Source organism: Taudactylus pleione, unplaced genomic scaffold (genome assembly GCF_031769625.1).
Source record: "Taudactylus pleione unplaced genomic scaffold, aTauple2 ptg000136l, whole genome shotgun sequence".
Classification (NCBI taxonomy): Eukaryota; Metazoa; Chordata; class Amphibia; order Anura; family Myobatrachidae; genus Taudactylus; species Taudactylus pleione.
The window spans coordinates 933,016-954,034 of record NW_028284538.1 but is presented as its reverse complement, the minus strand read 5'-3'; the positions used below and the strand labels follow the sequence as shown (position 1 = coordinate 954,034).

Here is a 21,019-nt window from a genome sequence, read left to right as displayed (position 1 = left end):
CTTAGTACATTGCCGCTAGGAGTAACAGCCTACCAAAGCCGGGGGATGGTGGGGTGCTCAGGGCTGCGCAGTACTATGATGTGCCCAGTGCTGCCAGTACTATGGTGTGCTCAGTGCTGCACATTACTATGGTGTGCCAGTGCTGCCCAATGTTTATGGAAAATGAACAAATAGATCCTGCACCAGTATGCAATAGACAATTCACAAACCAACAATTGACATATAATCAATCAAAAATAGAAAAATCCATTATGCTGGTGGTGCTCCCAGGGAAAAGTATAAATCATACTTAAGTACATAGAAAACCTCTAGATTGAGGCTAAACAAGAAATTCCCTACTTGGCACACTTATAAAACATGAATAATGAAATGGTAATATAATTAAAACTTAACCTTTAAAATAGTTATATAAATAAAATCTATAGGGTATATTAGAGACTTAAATTATTGACCATATGTATCAGTCTCCCCTAATTAAATGTAACATTCAATAATTATGCTTAATCAGGTGAAAAAATATATATTCTTATAAGTAGCACTCTATAGATAGAAAAATCTCTGGGGATTCAATCCTCCCTTACTGAGTGCTATGGCAGCACACTCCTGCAATAATTAATGTTGGTGGATATGGGCTACATGAAGTTTAGAAAAATTTATTAATATTAGCCATAATAAATCGAAATTAAGCCCATATTATCCACCTAGGTTAATTAATATGAATATTGCACTTAGCCCATTAGACTGCAATATATATGTGAAAACCTACATGCAGTCTTAATACCCAGGGTATCTCAACAATTCATTTCTTAATAATCAAATAATTTATTGCACTTGGCCCAATACATATGTAATGAAATCATAAAACCTGGAACTGTTGCAAAAAAAGGGGGGAAATACATACAACATCAATTCCTTAAGGTGGAGAATCCAAAAACACCCACATTTTACATGCTCCCTAAAGTACATAAGAACTTAACCAATCCCCCAGCGAGGCCAATAGTGTCAGGGATTGGTAGTCTATCTGAAAAAGCCAGTGTATTTGTGAACACTCATCTAAGACCATTCGTTGTGGAACTATCTTCTTATGTAAAAGACACAACGGATGTACTCAAGAAAATTGATGATGTTAAACTGGAGGCAAAACAAATATTGGTAAGTATGGATGTGGAGTCTCTGTACACCTGTATAAAACATGACTTGGGACTTAGAGCAGTGGAATTCTTTCTAAGGATGGAAGGCATGGGTGATTTCCAGAGATTCATTTTGAGACTCCTCAAATTTATCTTGACTCGGAACTATTTTATTTTCGATGATCGCCACTATCTCCAGGTAAGAGGTACGGCAATGGGGGCAGCTTGTGCCCCCACATATGCTAACCTCTTCCTGGGATGGTGGGAGAGGGAGTGTGTATTTAGTGAAATCAATTAATCACACACGCAGCATATTGTTTCATGGATGCGCTACATTGATGACCTCCTTATTATATGGGAAGGTACAGAAGAACAATTGATTGAATTATTATGGAGCATCTTAGTAAGAATGAGCTGAATCTCAGATTTACATATGAGTTCAGCAGGACCAGTATATCATTCCTGGATTTGAAAATCTACAAAAATGAAGAAAATATGTTGGCTACAGAAATCTACTGAAAACAAATAGCATTCTCCATAGAACAAGCTCGCATTTCCCTCCAACAATAAGCAACATACCGAAGGGCGAATTCCTGAGACTGAAATGGAGCTGCTCAGATGTGGAAACATTTAACAAAAAATGCCCAGAATTGATAGAACGATTAAGGGAAAGGGGGTACAGCCATCGATCTGTGAAAAAAGCGAAAGCATCAGTAATCTCTTTGAATGGGGACAAACTGATTTATCAAGAGAAGAAACCAGAGTCAGATACTAAGATTGTACGCTTTGTTGGAGATTATTGCAGGGAATGGAGGGAAATAACCAGAATAATACAGAAGAACTGGCCCATCCTACTAACAGATCCGGACCTTGCTGACAATCTACAACCTAAAGTATCAATGAGTTGGAGAAGATCCCCTAACCTACGTGATCACTTGGTTAAGAGCCATTTCAGTAGAAACAAGCGGAAGACACCAACAATCAATGGGACATATGCATGCGGTACATGCAAAGCATGCAAACATATCCAGAATAGAACAGAGGTCAAAGGTAAATTTGGGGCCATTATCAAAATAAAGGAATTTTTTAATTGTAGAACCACCAATATGGTCTATTGCATAACTTGTCCCTGCAACAAATTTTACGTGGGAATCACTACCAGGATGTTGAAGCAACGTATTCTCGAACATCTAGGGAATATAAGAAATGCTTCTAGAGATATGGCCAATCTGAAACAAATCACTACAGTGGCCAAACATTTTCACTCCCTCCGACATGATAGCAAACATGAATTCAAGGTATTTGGCTTGGATAAAGCCAAGATGGGTATTAGAGGGGGAGATACCATGCGTGAATTACTCAAGAAAGAAAGTGAATGGACCTTTAGAATGGGAGCTTTGGCTCCGAAAAGCCTCAATGAGTTTATAAATTACTCAGTTTTTTTGAAAAGATAAGTTCTGATGGAGATACCTATAGAATCTCCTTTCTTTTTATCTATTTGACCCTCCTTTATATGAATTTTGATCTTCTGTAGCAATTTAAGTAATCTGATTGATAATATCGATATTTTTAGTTTTATTCCTTAGTCATGTTTTTTCACACTGTACACTCACACATGTTTTCTTATCATGGTTATATTTATTGCTCACTAGATACTTATCCTATATAGATCATGATTTGATGACACTTTTTATTTATTGTTATTTTTATTTCATTCATATTAACACTCTGACACACAATCTTATCACCAGCATAATTTTAGTCTTTATGGCAATTTTGACCATAGGGCTAACATATATCACATATTTCTCTTGGTAGAGACAATTCTCAAGAGGAATTTTAAAACACCTAAAGGATTTGACCATTAATGATACACTTATAATGCACTTCTTTTTTCTTTAAAGGTCCCCTTTTCTTTATTTTATTTTTCATTTTATTTATTTATTTTTATAAGTTATGTTTTATAACCATTTTCTGACACATGTTAATTATTGATATATCTTTATTTTCACTTGATTATTAATATCTTACTACTTCTATTTTTATCTTAGGAGTATTATACAAATATATATTTTTATATGAACACATTTTTTTATTTTTACATCTTTATTTTTATATTTATATTTATAATTATGTTTATTTCTATTTAATTTTTTATATATATAATTTCTTTAAAAATATATGATATATGGCAAGATGAATTATCTCCTGATAACACTGGAGTTCTAAGACAATATGATACCAGGTTAAAATAACCCATTAGTGTATTATGCACTATCAGAATAAAGAGGTGAAATAGAAACTGGCAATATCATTGGCTGGTGGATCTGTCTGTAATGTAAAAGCCACAATGATTGGCTGCATATGATGTTAAGATGACAGCATCCGGAGGCCACGTCAGGCTCATGGTGAACAAACCCGCAGGGCGAAACGCGCGTCTGGCACTCACTCCCCGTCACATCGGAGCAACACGTGGCAGCCCACTCCTGCTACTTGGTCTGACATCTTCTTTACTCAGGTATTTTTCTCCGGTGGGCAGTGACTTTCTCGGTGGCGAATCCTGTCCTTGCACTGCCTAGGCAACAAGGACAGCCTAACACCGCACATGAGATAGTGTCCTCCCACTTGCCTTTCTCTTTCTCTATCGGCACTGTCCGGGATCCCTCTCTCATTTGAGGTCCCCTCAGGGAAGACTTCAGACAGTAGAAGGTGATCGGGGCATTAGTGCTGTACTTTGCCCTATTTACAATTTTCTTCTGATTCTAAGCTGACACATTTCTACATAGATAAGTGATGGGAATTGTACCATATATGTGCAGCCTGTGATGTTTGTTTGTTTGTGATATTTGGGCAAAGTGCAATAATTTATCTAAAGAGAATGAAATTGTTCTTTATTTTTTGCATTAATTGCAAGTTTTCAGGATTTGCCCTGTTTAACCTGCTTTTGCTATCTTTATACCGGACAAGGTGCAATTTAAGCAGATATATGTGGCTCTTCTAGGCCCTAGCACCATGCTTTCAGGATTTACCCTGTTTATGTATATTCTGATATGAAATCTCACATAGCACGTGTATGGAATATGTATTGGGACTAAGTGCAATTATTTAGTTTCATTTATAAGTTGTTGGATGCCTATAGTATTTAATTAATTGTGAGGTACCAGTCTCATGTTTTCAGGATTTATCCTGTCTATGCACACTTTGACATGAGATCTGCACGACAGGTGTATATAATCTAATGACAACTGTATCTGGGCGAAGTGCAATCATTACATATTAACTGATGGGTCCATCATTTATCTGATTATTGTTAATGTATTTCCCCCCTTTTTTTGCACCAGTTCCAGGTTTTATGATTTCATTACATATGTATTGGGCCAAGTGCAATAAATTATTTGATTATTAAGAAATGAATTGTTGAGATACCCTGGGTATTAAGACAGCACGCAGGTTTTCACATATATATTGCAGTCTAATGGGCTAAGTGCAATATTCATATTAATTAACCTAGGTGGATAATATGGGCTTAATTTCGATTTATTATGGCTAATATTAATTAATTTTTCTAAACTTCATGTAGCCCATATCCACCAACATTAATTATTGCAGGAGTGTGCTGCCATAGCACTCAGTAAGGGAGGATTGAATCCCCAGAGATTTTTCTATCTATAGAGGCCAATACTATGGTGTGCCAGTGCTGCCCAATACTATGGTGTGGCCCAGGGGCGTATCTATAATGGGTGCGGGGAACACGGGTCCTTGGGTCCAGGGGGGCCCCGCACTGCACCGCACACCCTGCACCCATAATACTACTTACCTCTCCGAAGTCCCACGTCGGCGCAGGGGTCCGTCACTGTAAAATGACTGGAAAATGGCCACGCCAGCCATTTTCCTGTTGTTTGCACATGCGCAGTACGGGGAAAATGCCCGCTGCAGCCATTTTCCCAGTGACCTGTGCATACACTCTAGACTCTGGGCACACTCTAGTGCCCAGAGTCTATAACTCCGGCGCTGGCCGCGCACAGCTCAGTCAGCTGCCGGCGCCGGGCGGAGAGGAGGGGGCCCGTGTCAGAGACTGCATATATGTGCATGCGGCTGCCAGCAGCAATGGAGGGATCAAAAAGCCAAATCATCCAATATATTGCCTAATCATGTATACCCCATCTGTCATTTTAAAGGGTTGTGGACGAGATGTACTAAGCACTAAGCGAGATGTGCAGATGTACTGTCTTCAGGTACATACTGCGGTCCATTGGTGCTTTGTACTTATGGGGAATGCGGTAAATCCCCTGAAAAACACAATTTTCAGGGTTTCACTGCATTTTCTCCCTTAGTACATCCTGCCCCCAGTTTGAAAAATGACAGTTAGACGATGATTCGTTGGTACTTTATCTCTCACAACTTGTCTCTCTCCAAGGTTTGATACACCTCCCCCATGGTATGATAAGCCCCCAAAAAATACACTGCAACAGACACAAAATAAAAACACACATGAAAACAAAAACATGAACCATCGCGTTTGGAACAATAATGTTTTTTACTTTCGCATCTATCTCCAAGTGCTTAAGGTGCATCTTAAAAGCAGGATTTTAACCCTAATGAATAAATAACCTAGGGATCATGCACCTGTTTTGCGATAAATTATACATGTACTGTATATTATTCCGGTTTTAAATGTCTACTTTGTTCAACCATAGAAGACACAATGCTGACTATAGTCCTGAGAGGGTCCCTGAAAGCATTGCTTATTCGTGGGGTGAGCTTGTAATGATGACATTTTAATGGTAAAAGAAGTAATGTCTGAGCCTATTCAAGTCTTATGCTGCTACAGTGTGGAAGTCAAATACACAGTCAGCGACTCTCATTATAAAATCCCACTCCCCCTTTATATACCCCCCTCCTGTGAACTTGTGTGCTCACAGGCTGTGGGAGCGACTAATCCTATCACATGTCTATAAAGGGAGAGGGTCTATAAAGGGACGTTACACTTCAGACCAGAGAGAGTTAAATACTGTACTGCTGCTCATTTACCTCTTATTCCTGCTCCTATCACCAACACAGCAAAAGTAAGAGACCTATTGTTATCTATGGCAGGCTAGTCAGTGTTTGCACAGGATCAGGGGTTATTGCTAGTATTTCATTCTAATCGCTCCTTATACATGCTACACACTCTGGGGCTAATTTTGAATTACACACAAGTCACAATGCGCACGGATCTTATGGATGCTCCGTATGTTCCAAAGATGATGGCTTCTGTACATCGGCTGCATCAGGTATCCACAGACGAATGGAGATCGCTTGTGCATACGAATTGCTCCATTTATCAATGGATATCACTTTCCATTATTTGGGTATTTTGGAGTGGTAACTGGGTGGTGACCATGTAATCTCTTCTGTCTACTGCGAGTGTCATGGGTGTATAAGCAGACTTCCTTGCTTAGTCGTAGTGTGCGGACGTGAGGACAGTGGGCAGAACAGGCTTCCTCATGCAGTCATACAGATTAATACAAAGGCGGATTCTCAAATTACCATAAACTAATAAGCAGCCTGCTGCGGTCATTCAGAAAATGTGCTCGGGATCAGGCCCTCTGGCTGCGTCTAGAGATTTCCTTGAGGAGTGGAATTAACCTGACAGTAATGGGCGCATTAACCATCTGCAGGGCATAGAATCTTATTTGTTTTGAGTGTATTTCTTTTCCATTAACCAGTCATGTTTGGTCATTGATCTAATTTTGCTTTATCTACTTGTTTTTTTTCCTAATTTCTATTTTGTATTAGATTGCATGCCTGTCAAACTGCATGATCAGGATTTACTGTGGGACCCACCGATCAAGTTCTGTGTTGTTTGATTATTTTATATTATTAGACGTTACTCCTATTCCATGAAGGTGTATGTACTGTAATGGCTGCAGTATGTATGGTGTTACTGTAATGCAGAGGCAAAGATCATGCAATCATTTGGAAGCAAATCCTGACCAGAGATGCTGGGCACCCTGTACACCCCCTAAATCCCCCCTACAGGGGGAACGACTGCCCACATAAACAGAAGTAGATTCGTTTCTGTGGATACAGTGTTGATGTCATATGACTACATTGCTGCCAGGATTATTTCGGGAGCCTCGTTTTGTGAACTCGGGAAGCACTGAAACTTCCTAATCTTTCACTCCCTCTATATGCAGTATAAACTAAAGAATGCAGTGTAATGAGCAGGGATTGGCTGGAATAAATAATGTTAAAAAACATGTACTTGTACTTTTGCTCTCCTTCTTTCCTGTATTATTAAAAAGAGTTATCAAAGCTTCCATGCAGCATACCATAGAATGTTATTTATAATCTAACACTTGCGGATAGCAGTGTTTTGACACACTAAAGCCACACCAAAGGCCGGATCAACACAAAAAGCCGGATTCACACTAAACATAAACTAAAATTTGTTCCACCCCAATAAATACCAACATAATGTTTTTTTCATGCTGGGAGCATGCCCAGCACTTTGGGAGCCACTGGGCATGCCCCCGGTACACAGCATCTGTGCACAGGGCCGGTGCAAGGTTTCTTGGCACCCTAGACAAACTTTCTGCCTAAAGCCCCCGTTCCCCCCAGACCCACTTTCCAGCCCCTTAGGTGAAAGTGTGGAGGTGGCATCCTAAAGTGACGTCCCATAGCTGCCACTGTTAAACAGAGAAACCCCCCCTCCCAAAACAAATATGTAAAAAATCACTATGCACGACATTTATGGCGACCCCCAGGAAGTTTGTAGTGTAAGGTGGGACACAAGCAAAATATATATAATATATATATATATATATATATATATATATATATATAAAAAATCGAAATCGGGTGGGCACTCACCATTGCAGCAATAGAGAAGTAATTTATTTGTTACATACCTGAGCTTGTGCAGAGACTGCAGCTGGGAGACATGTATAGTACACTCCCGGCCGCTCCGAGTGTGTGGTCATAGAGAAGTAGAGGTTTCTGCCCACACTTTCTACAAAAATAAGAAAGTTGGCCCCTTGCGAGCTCGCTTCGCTCGCCACATGAATATATTCCCCCTCTATGCCCACCTAGATGGTAGGGAATGACGTTGGACACTGAGAGATGACGTCATTGTACATCTAAGGAAAGGGGATCTATCTGCTTCCATAGAGATACAGCGTTTTGGGGGCGGAGCTATCTAGGTCCGAGTCACATACAGCAGATCTCTGCCTGCCCCTACAGTTCTACACTAGCGCGAAGCTACTGCTGCTGCTGTCCATGCTTTACAGTGGCTGGCCCCTCCCTTGGAACCAGCCACCAATTACCTGAGCTCCTTTACAGTCTGGCCTCTCCTCTCCTGCTCCCTTCTCTATGACTTGTAATGTTACTTACCTTTATACTGTAGGCCACATATTCTATCAGATAAATGTTACCTCTGATTTTAGAAATAATGTCACTAGCGTTACTCTTTGTGCTAGGGTATATATTGAGGCATTGATACCATCGTAATGAAATCAGGGTAAAGTATTTGGCATAATATGCTACATAGGGCCTGATTGTGCAATTCCTGTTATACAGCACATGAGTCACACTGCACATGCACACAGGGCCTGATTCAGAGCCAGACACTATTTGCGGATGGTCGTTCCAAAAAAGGGGCCGGCTATTTAAATTGAGTGCTCGCTCTTTGCGGTTTGTTGACGCCTCTATGTCTGAGCGAGTGAGCGAACGAAAAATGCGCTCACTATTTTGTAAAGATGCCCCTTTGCCGTTCGCAACACACGTCATCTCCGCTATTTATTAAATAATCGGGTACATAGAAAGGCATCTGAACTGCTCGCAGTGCTTGTGGTAGGTTTTTCCTACCGCAATCACTGCGAGCAGTTCAGGCTAAAAGACAACCAAGTGACGTGATCGATGACGCTCCTTTACTAATTATGCACTCCCATTAAATGCCGTTTTGACCGTTTGGCACGCCTGCGTTCGGATCTCCACTCCCCCGTTTTCAAGCACCTTCCCCTGTTACGACCCACAAACGGTACTTTCTGTCAATCACATTAGCAGCCCCTCGCTGTTTTGCGAGCGCACAATTTCCGACCGCAATGACTGGTTTGCGCATGCACATTACGACCCATACGCATGCGCAGTTGTGTGAACATCGCTCAGAGCGAACGAGCGGCCCTGAATCAGGCCCACAGTAAGATTACCAAAGACGGTCGCAGTGAGGACTTGGATGCAGTGTGATGGATGGATCGGTTGTTGGAGGTAACATGGGGAGGAAGAGGCAAAAGCAGGTGTGTCTAGGCCATTTTGGTGGGCGTATCAGTGTGTACACAGTGAAGGCTCCGGTGTGTGCTTACTTACGACAGACATTCTGAACGACCATAGGGTTGCTCAGAAGATGGATGGTATGACTGATGGTGCTTGTTTGTATACAAGCAGCGGTTTTCAGGTGCCGCTAGTGGGCGTCTCAGTACAAACTCCTGCGGCTGCGACATTGTATAATGCATATAGGGGAAAATGAAAGTTCATGTCAAGTCAGTAATATAATTTTTTTGCATATGGAATGGAATGGAATGGCCTCTGTATTGTATATCAGTCATTAGAATGGTTCCAGGGGCGTCTTTAGAGCATACTTGCCGACATTTCGGCAGGGGAATCCGGGAGGGGGCTGGCAAGTCCGTCCAGCAGGGAGGATGGAGGCGGGGGTGGAGCGGGGGCGTGCCGACGCGATCGCGTCATAGTGGCCCCGCCCCCCACCTTATAATACCAATATTACTGGCATTATAAGGCAGGGGGTGGGGCTACGATGATGCGATCCAGCGCGAATCGTGTCATCACACCCCCGCACCGCCCAATTTTGCAGCTGGTGCGGGGGTTAGCGGGGCTTTTCGGGGGACTTGCCTAGTCTTGCGGGGTGTCGGGAGTGGCACCCGATTTTCGGGAGGCTCCCGACAGTCCCGGGAGAGTAGGCAAGTATGCTTTAGAGCGGAGGGGGCCCGTATGCGTCCCCCATCATGGGCCCCCTCCTCACAGCCCGGCGGCCGGCAGCCGACTGATGTAGCTGGCCGGCCACTGCAGAATCAGTAGACTCTGGGCTCTAGAGTGTGCCCAGAGTCTACTGCGCATGCGTAGATCGCCGTGGAAATGGTGCTGCCGCCATTATGCCGTCAATTTCCTTATAGTGCATGCGCAAAACGCTGGTAAAATGGCCGCGGCGCCAATATTCTGGCGTTTTGAGCAGCGCTGAGGGACCCAACGCAGGTCCTCAGAGAGGTAAGTTTTAAATAATCTGGGTGCAGGGAGTGCGGTGCGGGGACCCTTGGACCTGGGGGCCCATGTGCACATTATAGATACGCCACTGAATGGTTCTTGTATTGTTTATCGGTCACTAGAGAGTCTCAGCATTGGTCAGATGGGGCTGGTAGGTGATGTATCCATAGCTCTTTTACATAACAGCTTGTCACAAATTGCAATAGCTATTTAAACCGCACCCACAACATTTTTTATTACACCCATTTCTCTGTTGCACGCACTGGTACAAAAGCCGTGCCATTTATTTGTGTCTGCCCTGAAGGCTGAAAGTTGCCATTTAATCCCTGATGTTTGTGTGGTTCTGTTGCACGTTATCTGATGGCTTGAACGTTTTGTGGCGACCAAAACGTTGGATCTAGCCTGTTTTATGACACTGGTGGTATGTAACAAATAAATGACTTCTCTATTGCTGCAATGGTGAGTGCCCTCCTGATTTAGATTTTTTTCATACATAAATAGACCACAAAATTCTCTGATGGTTACATTGAGGTTGCACCCCAGCTGGATGAGATTGCTGCTGTGAGTGCGGGCTCCATTGGAAAAGTATATATATATTGTGATAACTTGGGGTAATTAGCTTGGTAGAGGGTGGTTTGGTGCAGTGTTTAGGTGCTTTAATGAGGGTCCACATGCACAGCTTCCATGTAAATAAATGGAATGGTGCTTTACTTTCCAGCATGGAAACCAGGAAACAGAAACAGAAAATAATAACCTAGCCCCTATTTAAGTCGTCTAACTCACTTCTTGGCCCCTGACAATCATGGTGCAGCTAGTCTGCCAATAAAGTCTCTGCCTGCTTCTCTGCAGGTCTTTCGCCGGATCTGGCTTGGCTTGGCTGCCATGGCTATATAAAACACAGTCAATCTTGGTGGCCTTCCCTGTCTCCTCCAGGTATAGGCTCTGGCTTCCCCAGCCTGCAGTCCAGCTGCTTCAATGTCACACAGTTTGAGAGGTTTGTGGTCCCCACTGCCTCCTGCAGGTCCGGACTCAGGTCTCCTGTCCCCCAATGGCTTGGCTTAGCTTCACTGGGATCTATGGCTGCCACAGTCCCACTTAGACTGTCTCCAATGGCAGCCTGATTGGTCTGCCTTCTCATCAGCCCACACCTGAGCTCTCTCCACAAGGCAGCATAAAGGTGTGTCACAACTCAGTATCTCTACCCTGTGTGGGAGGATCTTTCCAATCCCACACAGAATCTCTGGTGATACTGCCACAATATATATCAAGAGATATATAGGGGCATATTCAAATTTGGAGCGAAAAGTCAGTAGCCGGTTTCATGCTCGTCCCCGCTTATCCCCGTATTCAATTCCAAATCTGTGAAAACGGGACCCGGCGAAAACGAAATCGGCGAAAAGTCCTATCATTTTTGGGGAAATCAGCCTGACACCCCCCTAAAGATGCTCTGATATGGGGGTTCACTATGGATACCCTTGAATAGCCCTGCTAAAGGTATTTGGAGTCTTTAAATGGTCTCAATAGCTGCCTTTTAGCATCTTTGAGAAAGTGGTGAAGAATAGCATTTACCTCTGTTTTTTTGGGGGAAAATAAGTAGTTCCATCAAAGTTGGGGTACATGAAAATGGGTGCAAGCATATTTAAAACTCGCTAAAGTTAAGTATTAAAAAGTGTAAAAAAACGCACATTCAGCAAGCACCAGCAATCAAAAAAACACCTCCCCCATACTTACAGACCCCCCCCAAAGGCTATTTTGCTAGTTTTGGAATTTGTACCCCCACTTTGAACTTTTTGGGGGTGTCCTGTTTTTTGAAGATTTGGTTGACGCAGTTTGCGTCAAGGGGGGTGTCCAAATGGTGCAGAGTGGTTTCCACACCTCTGCACACCAAAACTGCAATTCTGCACTTTTTTCCGCCAGGTGTTCATAGGGAAAACTTTTTTGCCTATTACATTGCATTGCGTTATCACACCGGCGAAAAGATGCTACGATTGAACACCGTGATAAATGAAATCGGCTAAAAAGTTTAGCCGAGAATGGCTTTTCGCTCCCAATTGAATATGGCCCATAGATGTATATGGGGCTGGGAACAGAGAGAGGGAGAGGGAGCTGCTGGAAAGTTTCAGCCAGCACTCACCCAGGAGGAGGAAGCAGACACTGGGACTCTCAGACAGGCTAGCCAGGGTGTTTCTAATGGTCTGGGCTCTCCTTAAGCTTCCTCCACCTCATCCAGCACCACCAACTGGACACCTGGCTGGCTCTCAGCTGGCAGCGGGCACCCTCTACCAGCATCACAGAGGGTAGGGGAGCTGCACCCCCCTGTGCACGGCGCGTCAGTACAGAGTTCAGTTGATGGAGCCGTGTTTGCTGGAGGCTCTGAAAGGTAGGCAGTGGTGCAGTCCTTCCTTAGTAGGCAGCACATGCGGAGCTGTCAGCGCCTGTTAGGTGGTAGCTATCAGTGATCAGCCTCCGCCTCTGGGGTTCCCCAAGATGCTGCTCATATTACATTGCAATCCCCCTCAGCATCCAGGGGCCCTGCTGCCCCCCCCCATAGGTTTCCAACCCCTGGTCTAGAAAAGAGGGATGTCTGCTTTTCTCCCAGGCAGCCTCTGCAGGCTGCCCTCTTGGGTCCCAGTGCTATAGGCAGCTGCCTAAAGCTGCCTAATTGAAGCGCCGACCCTGTCTGTTCATTGATGCTCTGCTAAGCATATGCCTCCCAACCTTCCCCTCCCCCCATTGCGGGACACTGCGGCAATGGGTGGGACAGCTGGACAGTGTCCAAAAAGCGGGACTGTCCCACCAAAATTTTGACAAATAGGATGTAAGCTAAATCTATAAATAAGCCAGATCCACTCTAAATTCACACAATTCTTGGGGAATTTCTTCCAGTGCTAGCGAGGTAGTTACAGCATGCTGCTTTATACATGCTTAAGTAATTGGTACAGGTAAATGCGCTGGCTGGGGCTGTCAATCTGCATCTTTACCCTTTTTCTCTTATGATGCTAGTCTTATTTGTATTCGAATATGCTTAAAACTGTTTAATTTTATTTGCAAACAATTACTCAGTGTTCCTTCTTTTTTAGTGCATAACTACACTATCATCTATTTCAATGTGAGAGGTAAGTAGAGAGTTCCACTACTGTCACTTGCTTATGGCTTTTTAACTAAAAGGCAAGAACTAATAAGTTAGAATTGCAAGATGAGTTTATCTTGACTGTAGATTGTAAATGCATTATGTATAGAGTATTTGTTCCCCCACTATTGGAATCCAATTAAGGAGTAGAAGGACACAAGCTGAAGGAAATATAATACATCTCTGAGCGCTCACTAAAAGAAGGCTGTCCCAGCGCCATCTCACTGAATGTTTTCAATAGAAAATGTGAGATTTGAGGGGATGGGTACGGGATGCCAATGCTCGGGATCCTGGCGGTCAAAATCCGATGCCAGCATCCCGACAGGGTTAGGATACCAATACCTGTCGGTAGGTATCCTAAACCTCCCCCTCTCCTTACCCTAACCTTTCCTAAACGTAACCCTCCTCCCTAGTGCCTAACCCCTAACCCTCCCCCCCAACCCCGCTACTTACCTTTGGGTGCTGGCGGTCGGAATGCTGGCACCAGGATTCTGACAGGTATCAGATTTCGGCGCTGGTATTCTAATAGCCGGCATCCCCTGTTTCAGGATACTGAACGTATCCCATTGTGAGAGTTGAGTGTCTATATCTGTTTGCAAAATGTAGAATTGAACAGAAGTAATATAGAATAATAGTAGTTCCCATTATATCATGTTTGTGTGAATCACATACCATAAAAAAAAAAGGATTTTATAGGTGAAATTTGCAGCTCTGGGTAGTCATGTATACAATAGTGCAGCTGAACCTTTAGGCAATTGAAATCATTCCCAGCACTGCGTATAGTACATGTATCATATTATACATCAGTAGCTGGAGCATAGGCCTCATATAATATATAATAGCAATTAGTCTCAGCACTATGTATAGTGCATACATCATTTTACTTTGACATCAATGGCTGGGATTTATATCCATTTAGCAACATATTTAACTTGAATTTTAGTTATATGACATTGACAATCAATTACAGATAGCCTACGGCCGTTTCACCACTCAGGCTTTCTCAAGGCATCACCTGTCATGTCATTTCCTTTTCCTTAAATCCCCTTCCCTAAGTTCTGATTGGTTGTCAGCAAATCAATCATGTTTAACATTATTAGCATGGTAGTATAGTCTTAATAGTAATCCACCAACATCCACTTCTTAAAACATAAATATGAACAATTTATTTCATTATATTAAGTATAATGTTAAAACACATCCTCTGATGTTTTTATTTGTGATTTCTCAGACAAATATCCTATATAAAATTTGATTTTGAGTTTATCCATTATAAACATATAAATTATTCCTTTATGTCAGATCTTCTATATCTTTCCATTTGATGTCCAATTTAATCAGACATTATTTTTATATGTATACATATCTCTCATAGAGGTGATGATATTTCTATCATGATGAAAAGAAGTATACATAGGGACAGTGACATATGAGACACATATACCAATATATATCCAAGGTATATCACAATCCATCTCCATCCATCTAGCATTATCATGGTGCATTTTATAACAATGTGTTTGACTTTTAGATCACTTAATTTCAGTATTATTATCTTTTAGGTAGTGATCACATTATTAGAATGGTGGTATAGTCTTAATAGCAATCCACTAACATCTACTTCCTAAAACATAAATATAGTAAATTTACTTCATAATATTGGAAGTAACATTAAAACACATCCTTTGATGTTTTTATTTGTTGTTTAAGGGCCCAATGTCCTTTATAAAATTTGTTTTTAAGTTATCCGTTATATCTATATGAATTAATGCTTTTTACCAGATCTTCTATATCTTTTCCATTCGATGTTTAATATAATATCCAATCATGTATCTTTTATTAATTAATATCACAGGGAGTGGTGATATATCTTATGAGAAAAAGTAATAGCATATGTGACATACATTTCACATATGTATAAGGTGTATCACAATCCATCTTCATCCATCTAATGTTACCAATTATCATGTTTTACATGGTTTGAATGGTTGTATAGTCCTAACTAATTCAAAATGGTTATAATAAAGTTTTCTAATTAGGGGGGGATCTTAGCCTCAGTAATTTTGTGCTCATATAAAAGGATTAAACAATGTGCTTAAACTACCAAATGAACCCTACTATCGATAAAAGTGATCGTGATAATTTCTATTAAATACCGTGCACTGCAAATGTGTTACTATCTCTAAAAATGGCAATTCAACATGTTTGTGCAGTTCTAATACACATATGTACTAAAATATAAAATAAGTATATTCTCTGTGCTCTTCTAAAAGTGAAGTGATTGAGTGAATACAGTTGTCACTTTCATAATCTCCTATAAGTATTTAAGTAAGTGATCATATTGTGAATTTTTCTTGAGGCTAACCTATAATATGAGTTACTGTAATATCTGTAAGTACAAGGTGTGACAGATGATGTATTGTCTATATCACTATCGTCCTCTATCCCCTAATAATATCCTATCTTAGATATAATAATGGTCTTTATTGATGTGTTGTTTCCCCCTTGTTATTAGGGGATTTGTATAGTCTCCATACTCTCCAGTTATTTGATATCAGTTTTACACGGACTCTGTCCTCGAGTTTGTATCGTTGTGGGGATAATCCATTTATTTAAAGAGTTCAGAGAAAGGCAGCAAATTGGTTATTTTCATTCATTCCCTTTGGTTCAATACTGTCCATCAGGAAGATCAATCTTGCCTCCTTCCGGAGAAGTTCTTGCATCATATTCCCTCTTCTGATTCCCAGATATATTTTTTCCATTCCAAATGCTATCAACAACTCAGGATTTCCATTATGTGCTTCCAAAAAGTGCCTGGCCACACTAGTCAGGGTTTTGAATCTTTCATCATCCAGCTTGGCATTTTTAATGCTCCTCAAATGTTCCATCACCCTAATTCTCTTTTTAATTACATGGTTCTTACCAAATCAGTCCTGAAATTGTTGCATAGGTGTTATATACTTGTATGTATTGCAGTATCCACATTTGTGGCATCCAACAAGTCTCTATTTTTTGTTAATATTTAATGAGAAATGACTATGCACCAAGATGTTCCTAAGGTTGGGTGATTTTCTCCAGCTTATATATATATATGATTCCCCAGTACCTCTTTTAGATCTTTATCTGTTGTTAAGATGTTCCAGTGTTTTTGGAGAATGTTCTGTATGTCCCTCCATTCTGTGCAAAAGGTGACTATAAACCTTATTTTTTCTTCCATTTTGTCATGTGTTTTCTTTTTACTTATCAGGGTCTCTCTTTTACTGTTCTTAGCCACTCTGTATCCCTTCTTAATGATCTTTCTACTATATCCTCTCTGCTCTAATCTAAGACTCAGTTCCCTGGCTCTGTGATCAAATTTTTCTTCAGTTGAGCAGTTCCGTCGTATCCGGAGGAATTCTCCTTTTGGAACTCCTTTTATGGTGGTGGGAAGATGTGCACTTCCAGAGTGCAGAATACTGTTAGTTGCTGTTGGTTTTCTAAAGAGATCTGTAGTGACTCTTCCATCTTTCTCAACTTCAGTCGTCAGGTCTGAAAAATTTCACCGATGTCTGGCTCATCTCTGAAGTCAGTCTGTTTCAATGAATTCATATTTAGGATGTTAAGGAAGTATTGTAGTATCTTCTGTTCTCCTTGCTATATTATCAGTACGTCATCAATGTACCTGTACCAACTTATGATGTGATTGGTATAGTACTCATTGTCTTCTGAGAAGACCAGTTTTTTTTCCCACCACCCAAGGTACAGATTGGCATACATGGGCGTGCACGTACTGCCCATCGCTGTACCTTGGGTCTGTAGGTAGAACCGCTCATTAAATGCAAAATAATTTTTAATGAGTACAAAGTCCAGAAGTTGGAGGATAAAGTTGTCAAATGTCTCCATTCCTTTCATTTTGAGTAAGTACTCCATGGCTATCTTTCCTTAGGTGTGGTCAATACTTGTATAAAGCGACTCAATATCGCAGGTGCAGAGCCATGTAGTGGAGGTCAGTGTAAGAATTTCCAATTTCCCCAAGATATCCAGAATATCCCTTGTGTATGAGGGTAATTGGAGGACAAGTTCTCTAAGTTGTTTGTCTACAAAGGTACTTGCCTTTTCTGTAAGTCCTCCAATTCCTGATGCAATGGGTCTTCATGAAGGTTTTTCCTTATTTTTATGTATCTTGGGTAATATGTACAATGTGGGTATTTTCGGATGTTCTTCTCATAGGTAATCCCTCTCTCTTTTTGTGATAACATTGTTTTTGAAGTTTTCTTCAATCATATTTTGATATTTTTTCAGAAAGTTAGCCGTAGGGTTAAATATTAATTGTTGATAGCATTCTTTATTATTTAGCTGTCTCATCACTTCCTGCAAATACAGTTCTTTCTTCCAAAGGACCACATTGCTGCCTTTGTCGGATGGTTTCACTTCAATATCCTCCCGTGTTTCTATCTCTCGTAAGGCTTTATACTCTTCTGTAGTAAGGTTATAGTGTTTATGTCTCCTTTGCATGAAAAGGACATCAAGATCTTTTAAACTAGATCGAGGTATATTTTCGCTTGAGGACATATCTGGAAACTGGGAATGAAGGTAGACTTTTTTTTCAATATCTTATCTCTATTGTAAAGGTTTTTACTTGGGGCTGATTCCACATTCTCTGTGAGTAGTTATTCTAAAGTATTGATAGCTTCTTCATCCATGTTATCCAGAGTAGGGCCCTCTGAAATCAGGAAATCCTGATTTACTTGGTTAGTATAAAACTTTTTTAGCAGGATTTTCCTTACAAACAGGTTGAGGTCTTTCTCAATGAAAAACCTATCCATCGGTCTTGTAGGGGAAAATGATAATCCTTTAGCTAATATACTACATTGATGTTCATTTAGAACCCTGTCAGTGAGATTGACAATTGTCAGGTTGTCATCTGGTATCATCTCCTGAAGCTGTTGTATTTCTTTTGTGGGTTCATTCTCCAATCTCCACTTTCCCTTTTCCTTCTGTTTCTTATAATTTCGTCCCCTCCTGGTTCTCTTAAAGATCCTGGGTCTCCTTGTGTGGCTGGGCCTAACCCTAAAAAATGTTGTCTACTATCCTTACTTTGGTTGCCTCCTGTTGGCTGATCAGACATCTCACTTTCTGAGGTTTCAAATTCAGATGTTGAATATTTTTGTTCCCTTCTTCTATCTGTCTTGTATTGTCTTTTAATATTCCACTTGAACACATTTCCTTGAAAATTATTTTTATCCCTAATGAATTTTTGTTGTTCATGTTGTATAATTTTCTTTTCAGCAATTTCCACTTCATTTTTGTATTTGAGGTATGTTTTCTGGAATAGTTCTATACTTTCAAATTGTTTCAACTTTCCCCTATCTTCGAGATGTCATCTGTATACATTTTTAACTTAATCTCGTCATGTCTGATTAGAATATTCATGAGATTTTTAGAGCAGGTGAGTAGTGTATCTTCCCACTCCTTTCTCAAACCTTCCTCCAACTCAAATGTTGGGAAGATTTTGGGCCGCAAACCTCTGGGCATCAGATTATTCTTCTGGTAGCTGTCAAACATGGTTTTGTTCCAGAATGTTTTTGTTTGTTTTAATAATACATTTTTCAAATCCAATAAACCACTTGACCAGTTAGTGCTCAATTTTCCACTCTCTTCTATCAATACCTCTCCAAAAGTGGTTGCAATGTTGGTCTGCCATTTTTCTTGTCTACTATTAAGATCCTGACTTAGATTGAATGATGCCATGTTTAATCAAAAACAGTAGTATTCAGATAAGTATTTATAAGGGTGATTTCAATAAGTATTTCAGTTAAAAGGGAATGTCAATATTCAGGTGAATATTAGTTTATAAGTTATGTGAAAGAAGTGCTATAGATAAAAAAAAATGTGTTTAAAATGTACCAGTGGAGGTGAAACAGACAAACAACACTCAATACATGTAACATGCAACAATAGATGTTTAAAGCTCTTTCTGTGAAAAGTTAAATGTCCTGAAAATCAGTGAAAACCTGTGACTGGCGCGGCGGTGAAGACAGGGTGTGTACACTGACCCTACCTTTCCCTATGTCCCTCCGTGCGGGGCATGTTACATGTTTTGAGTGTTGTTTGCCTGTTTCACCTCCGCTGGTACATTTCAAACACATTTTTTTATCTATAGCGCTTCTTTCACATAACTTAACCCTTACTTGGCCAGGTGTCTGACCACTTATAAGAAAGCTGCTTATTGTAACATCCAGGAGCGCATGATCACCACTTTATCTGGATATTAGTTTATAATAATATCAAGTGAGTCCTCACTTATAGGATGCTTAATGTGTGCTCTGCAAGGATTTTTAAGAATAACTGGTAAAGTACCAGTATTTTGATCCAACAGTAGTTACAAATAGAGCACCAATCCTGCACCAGCCATCTATTTTGTAATTAATAGTTTACAGTTTTGTTTGTCCTCTCTCCAATTAGCTGTTAATCAATTCATCTGTATCGACAGAATAAATATAAAGCTTGCTGAGGTGCTACCCAGCAAAGAAGAAAAGTAAGTAGCTTTAATGGGTGCACTGGGACCCACGTTGGCAATTTAAAATGTAATATTTTTAATAGGTATGCATTAAAATCTAACTATATTAAATTTGCTAAGATGGTGAAATATAAAAGATAGAATTGTGCAAAAGAGATGAAAATGAATGTGTACAGTAAAATATGCAAAACTAAAATCGTTGTCAATTTGTCATTGTTTCAATATGATCAGTGGTTAGTAGCACAGTGGTTCATTACTTACTATAGTTTATTCTGTTATTTATGTTGCAAATAATCATTTCTTAAGGTTAAATGCCTTCATCAGCTCCTAGAAGGAAATAGCAAATTGTATCAAACAATGCAGTAACTAATATTGTGTATAGTCAGTTTTCCAAACTTATACAATGTCTTCTCTTCCTATACTTTAATTATTACTTACAAAATAGATGGCTGGTGCAGGATTGGTGCTCTATTTGTAACTACTGTTGGATGAAAAGACTGGTACTTTACCAGTCATTCTTAAAAATCCTTGCACAGCACAAATTAAGCATCCTATAAGTAAGGACTCACTTGATATTATTATAAACTAATATTCACCTGAATACTGACATTCCCATTTAACTGAAATACTTATTTAAATCACCCTTATAAATACTTATCTGAATACTACTGTTTTTGATTAAACATGGCATCATTCAATCTAAGTCAGGAGCTTAATAGTAGACAAGAAAAATGGTAGACCAACATTGCAACCAGTTTTGGAGAGGTATTGATGGAAGAGAGTGGAAAATTGGGCGCTAACTGGTCGAGTGGTTTATTGGATTTGAAAAATGTATTATTAAAACAAACAAAAACATTCTGGAACAAAACCATGTTTGACAGCTACCAGAAGAATAATCTGATGCCCAGAGGTTTGCGGTCCAAAATCTTCCCAACATTTGAGTTAGAGGAAGGTTTGAGAAAGGAGTGGGAAGATACACTACTCACCTGCTCTAAAAATCTCATG

At 40.4% G+C, this 21,019-nt stretch overlaps 1 protein-coding gene across 1 annotated transcript in view; it reads left to right on the top strand.

Moving 5' to 3' along the window:
* The first annotated feature begins 3,505 nt into the window (after positions 1-3,505).
* LOC148522881 (glutathione S-transferase P 1-like) overlaps positions 3,506-21,019 on the top strand; it is a 72,167-nt gene continuing 54,653 nt past the window's right edge. The window contains exons 1-3 of the mRNA XM_088473537.1: positions 3,506-3,648; positions 6,053-6,196; positions 13,449-13,501. Coding sequence (XP_088329663.1) covers positions 3,506-3,648; positions 6,053-6,196; positions 13,449-13,501 — 340 coding nt within the window. The remainder of the gene's footprint in view (positions 3,649-6,052; positions 6,197-13,448; positions 13,502-21,019) is intronic.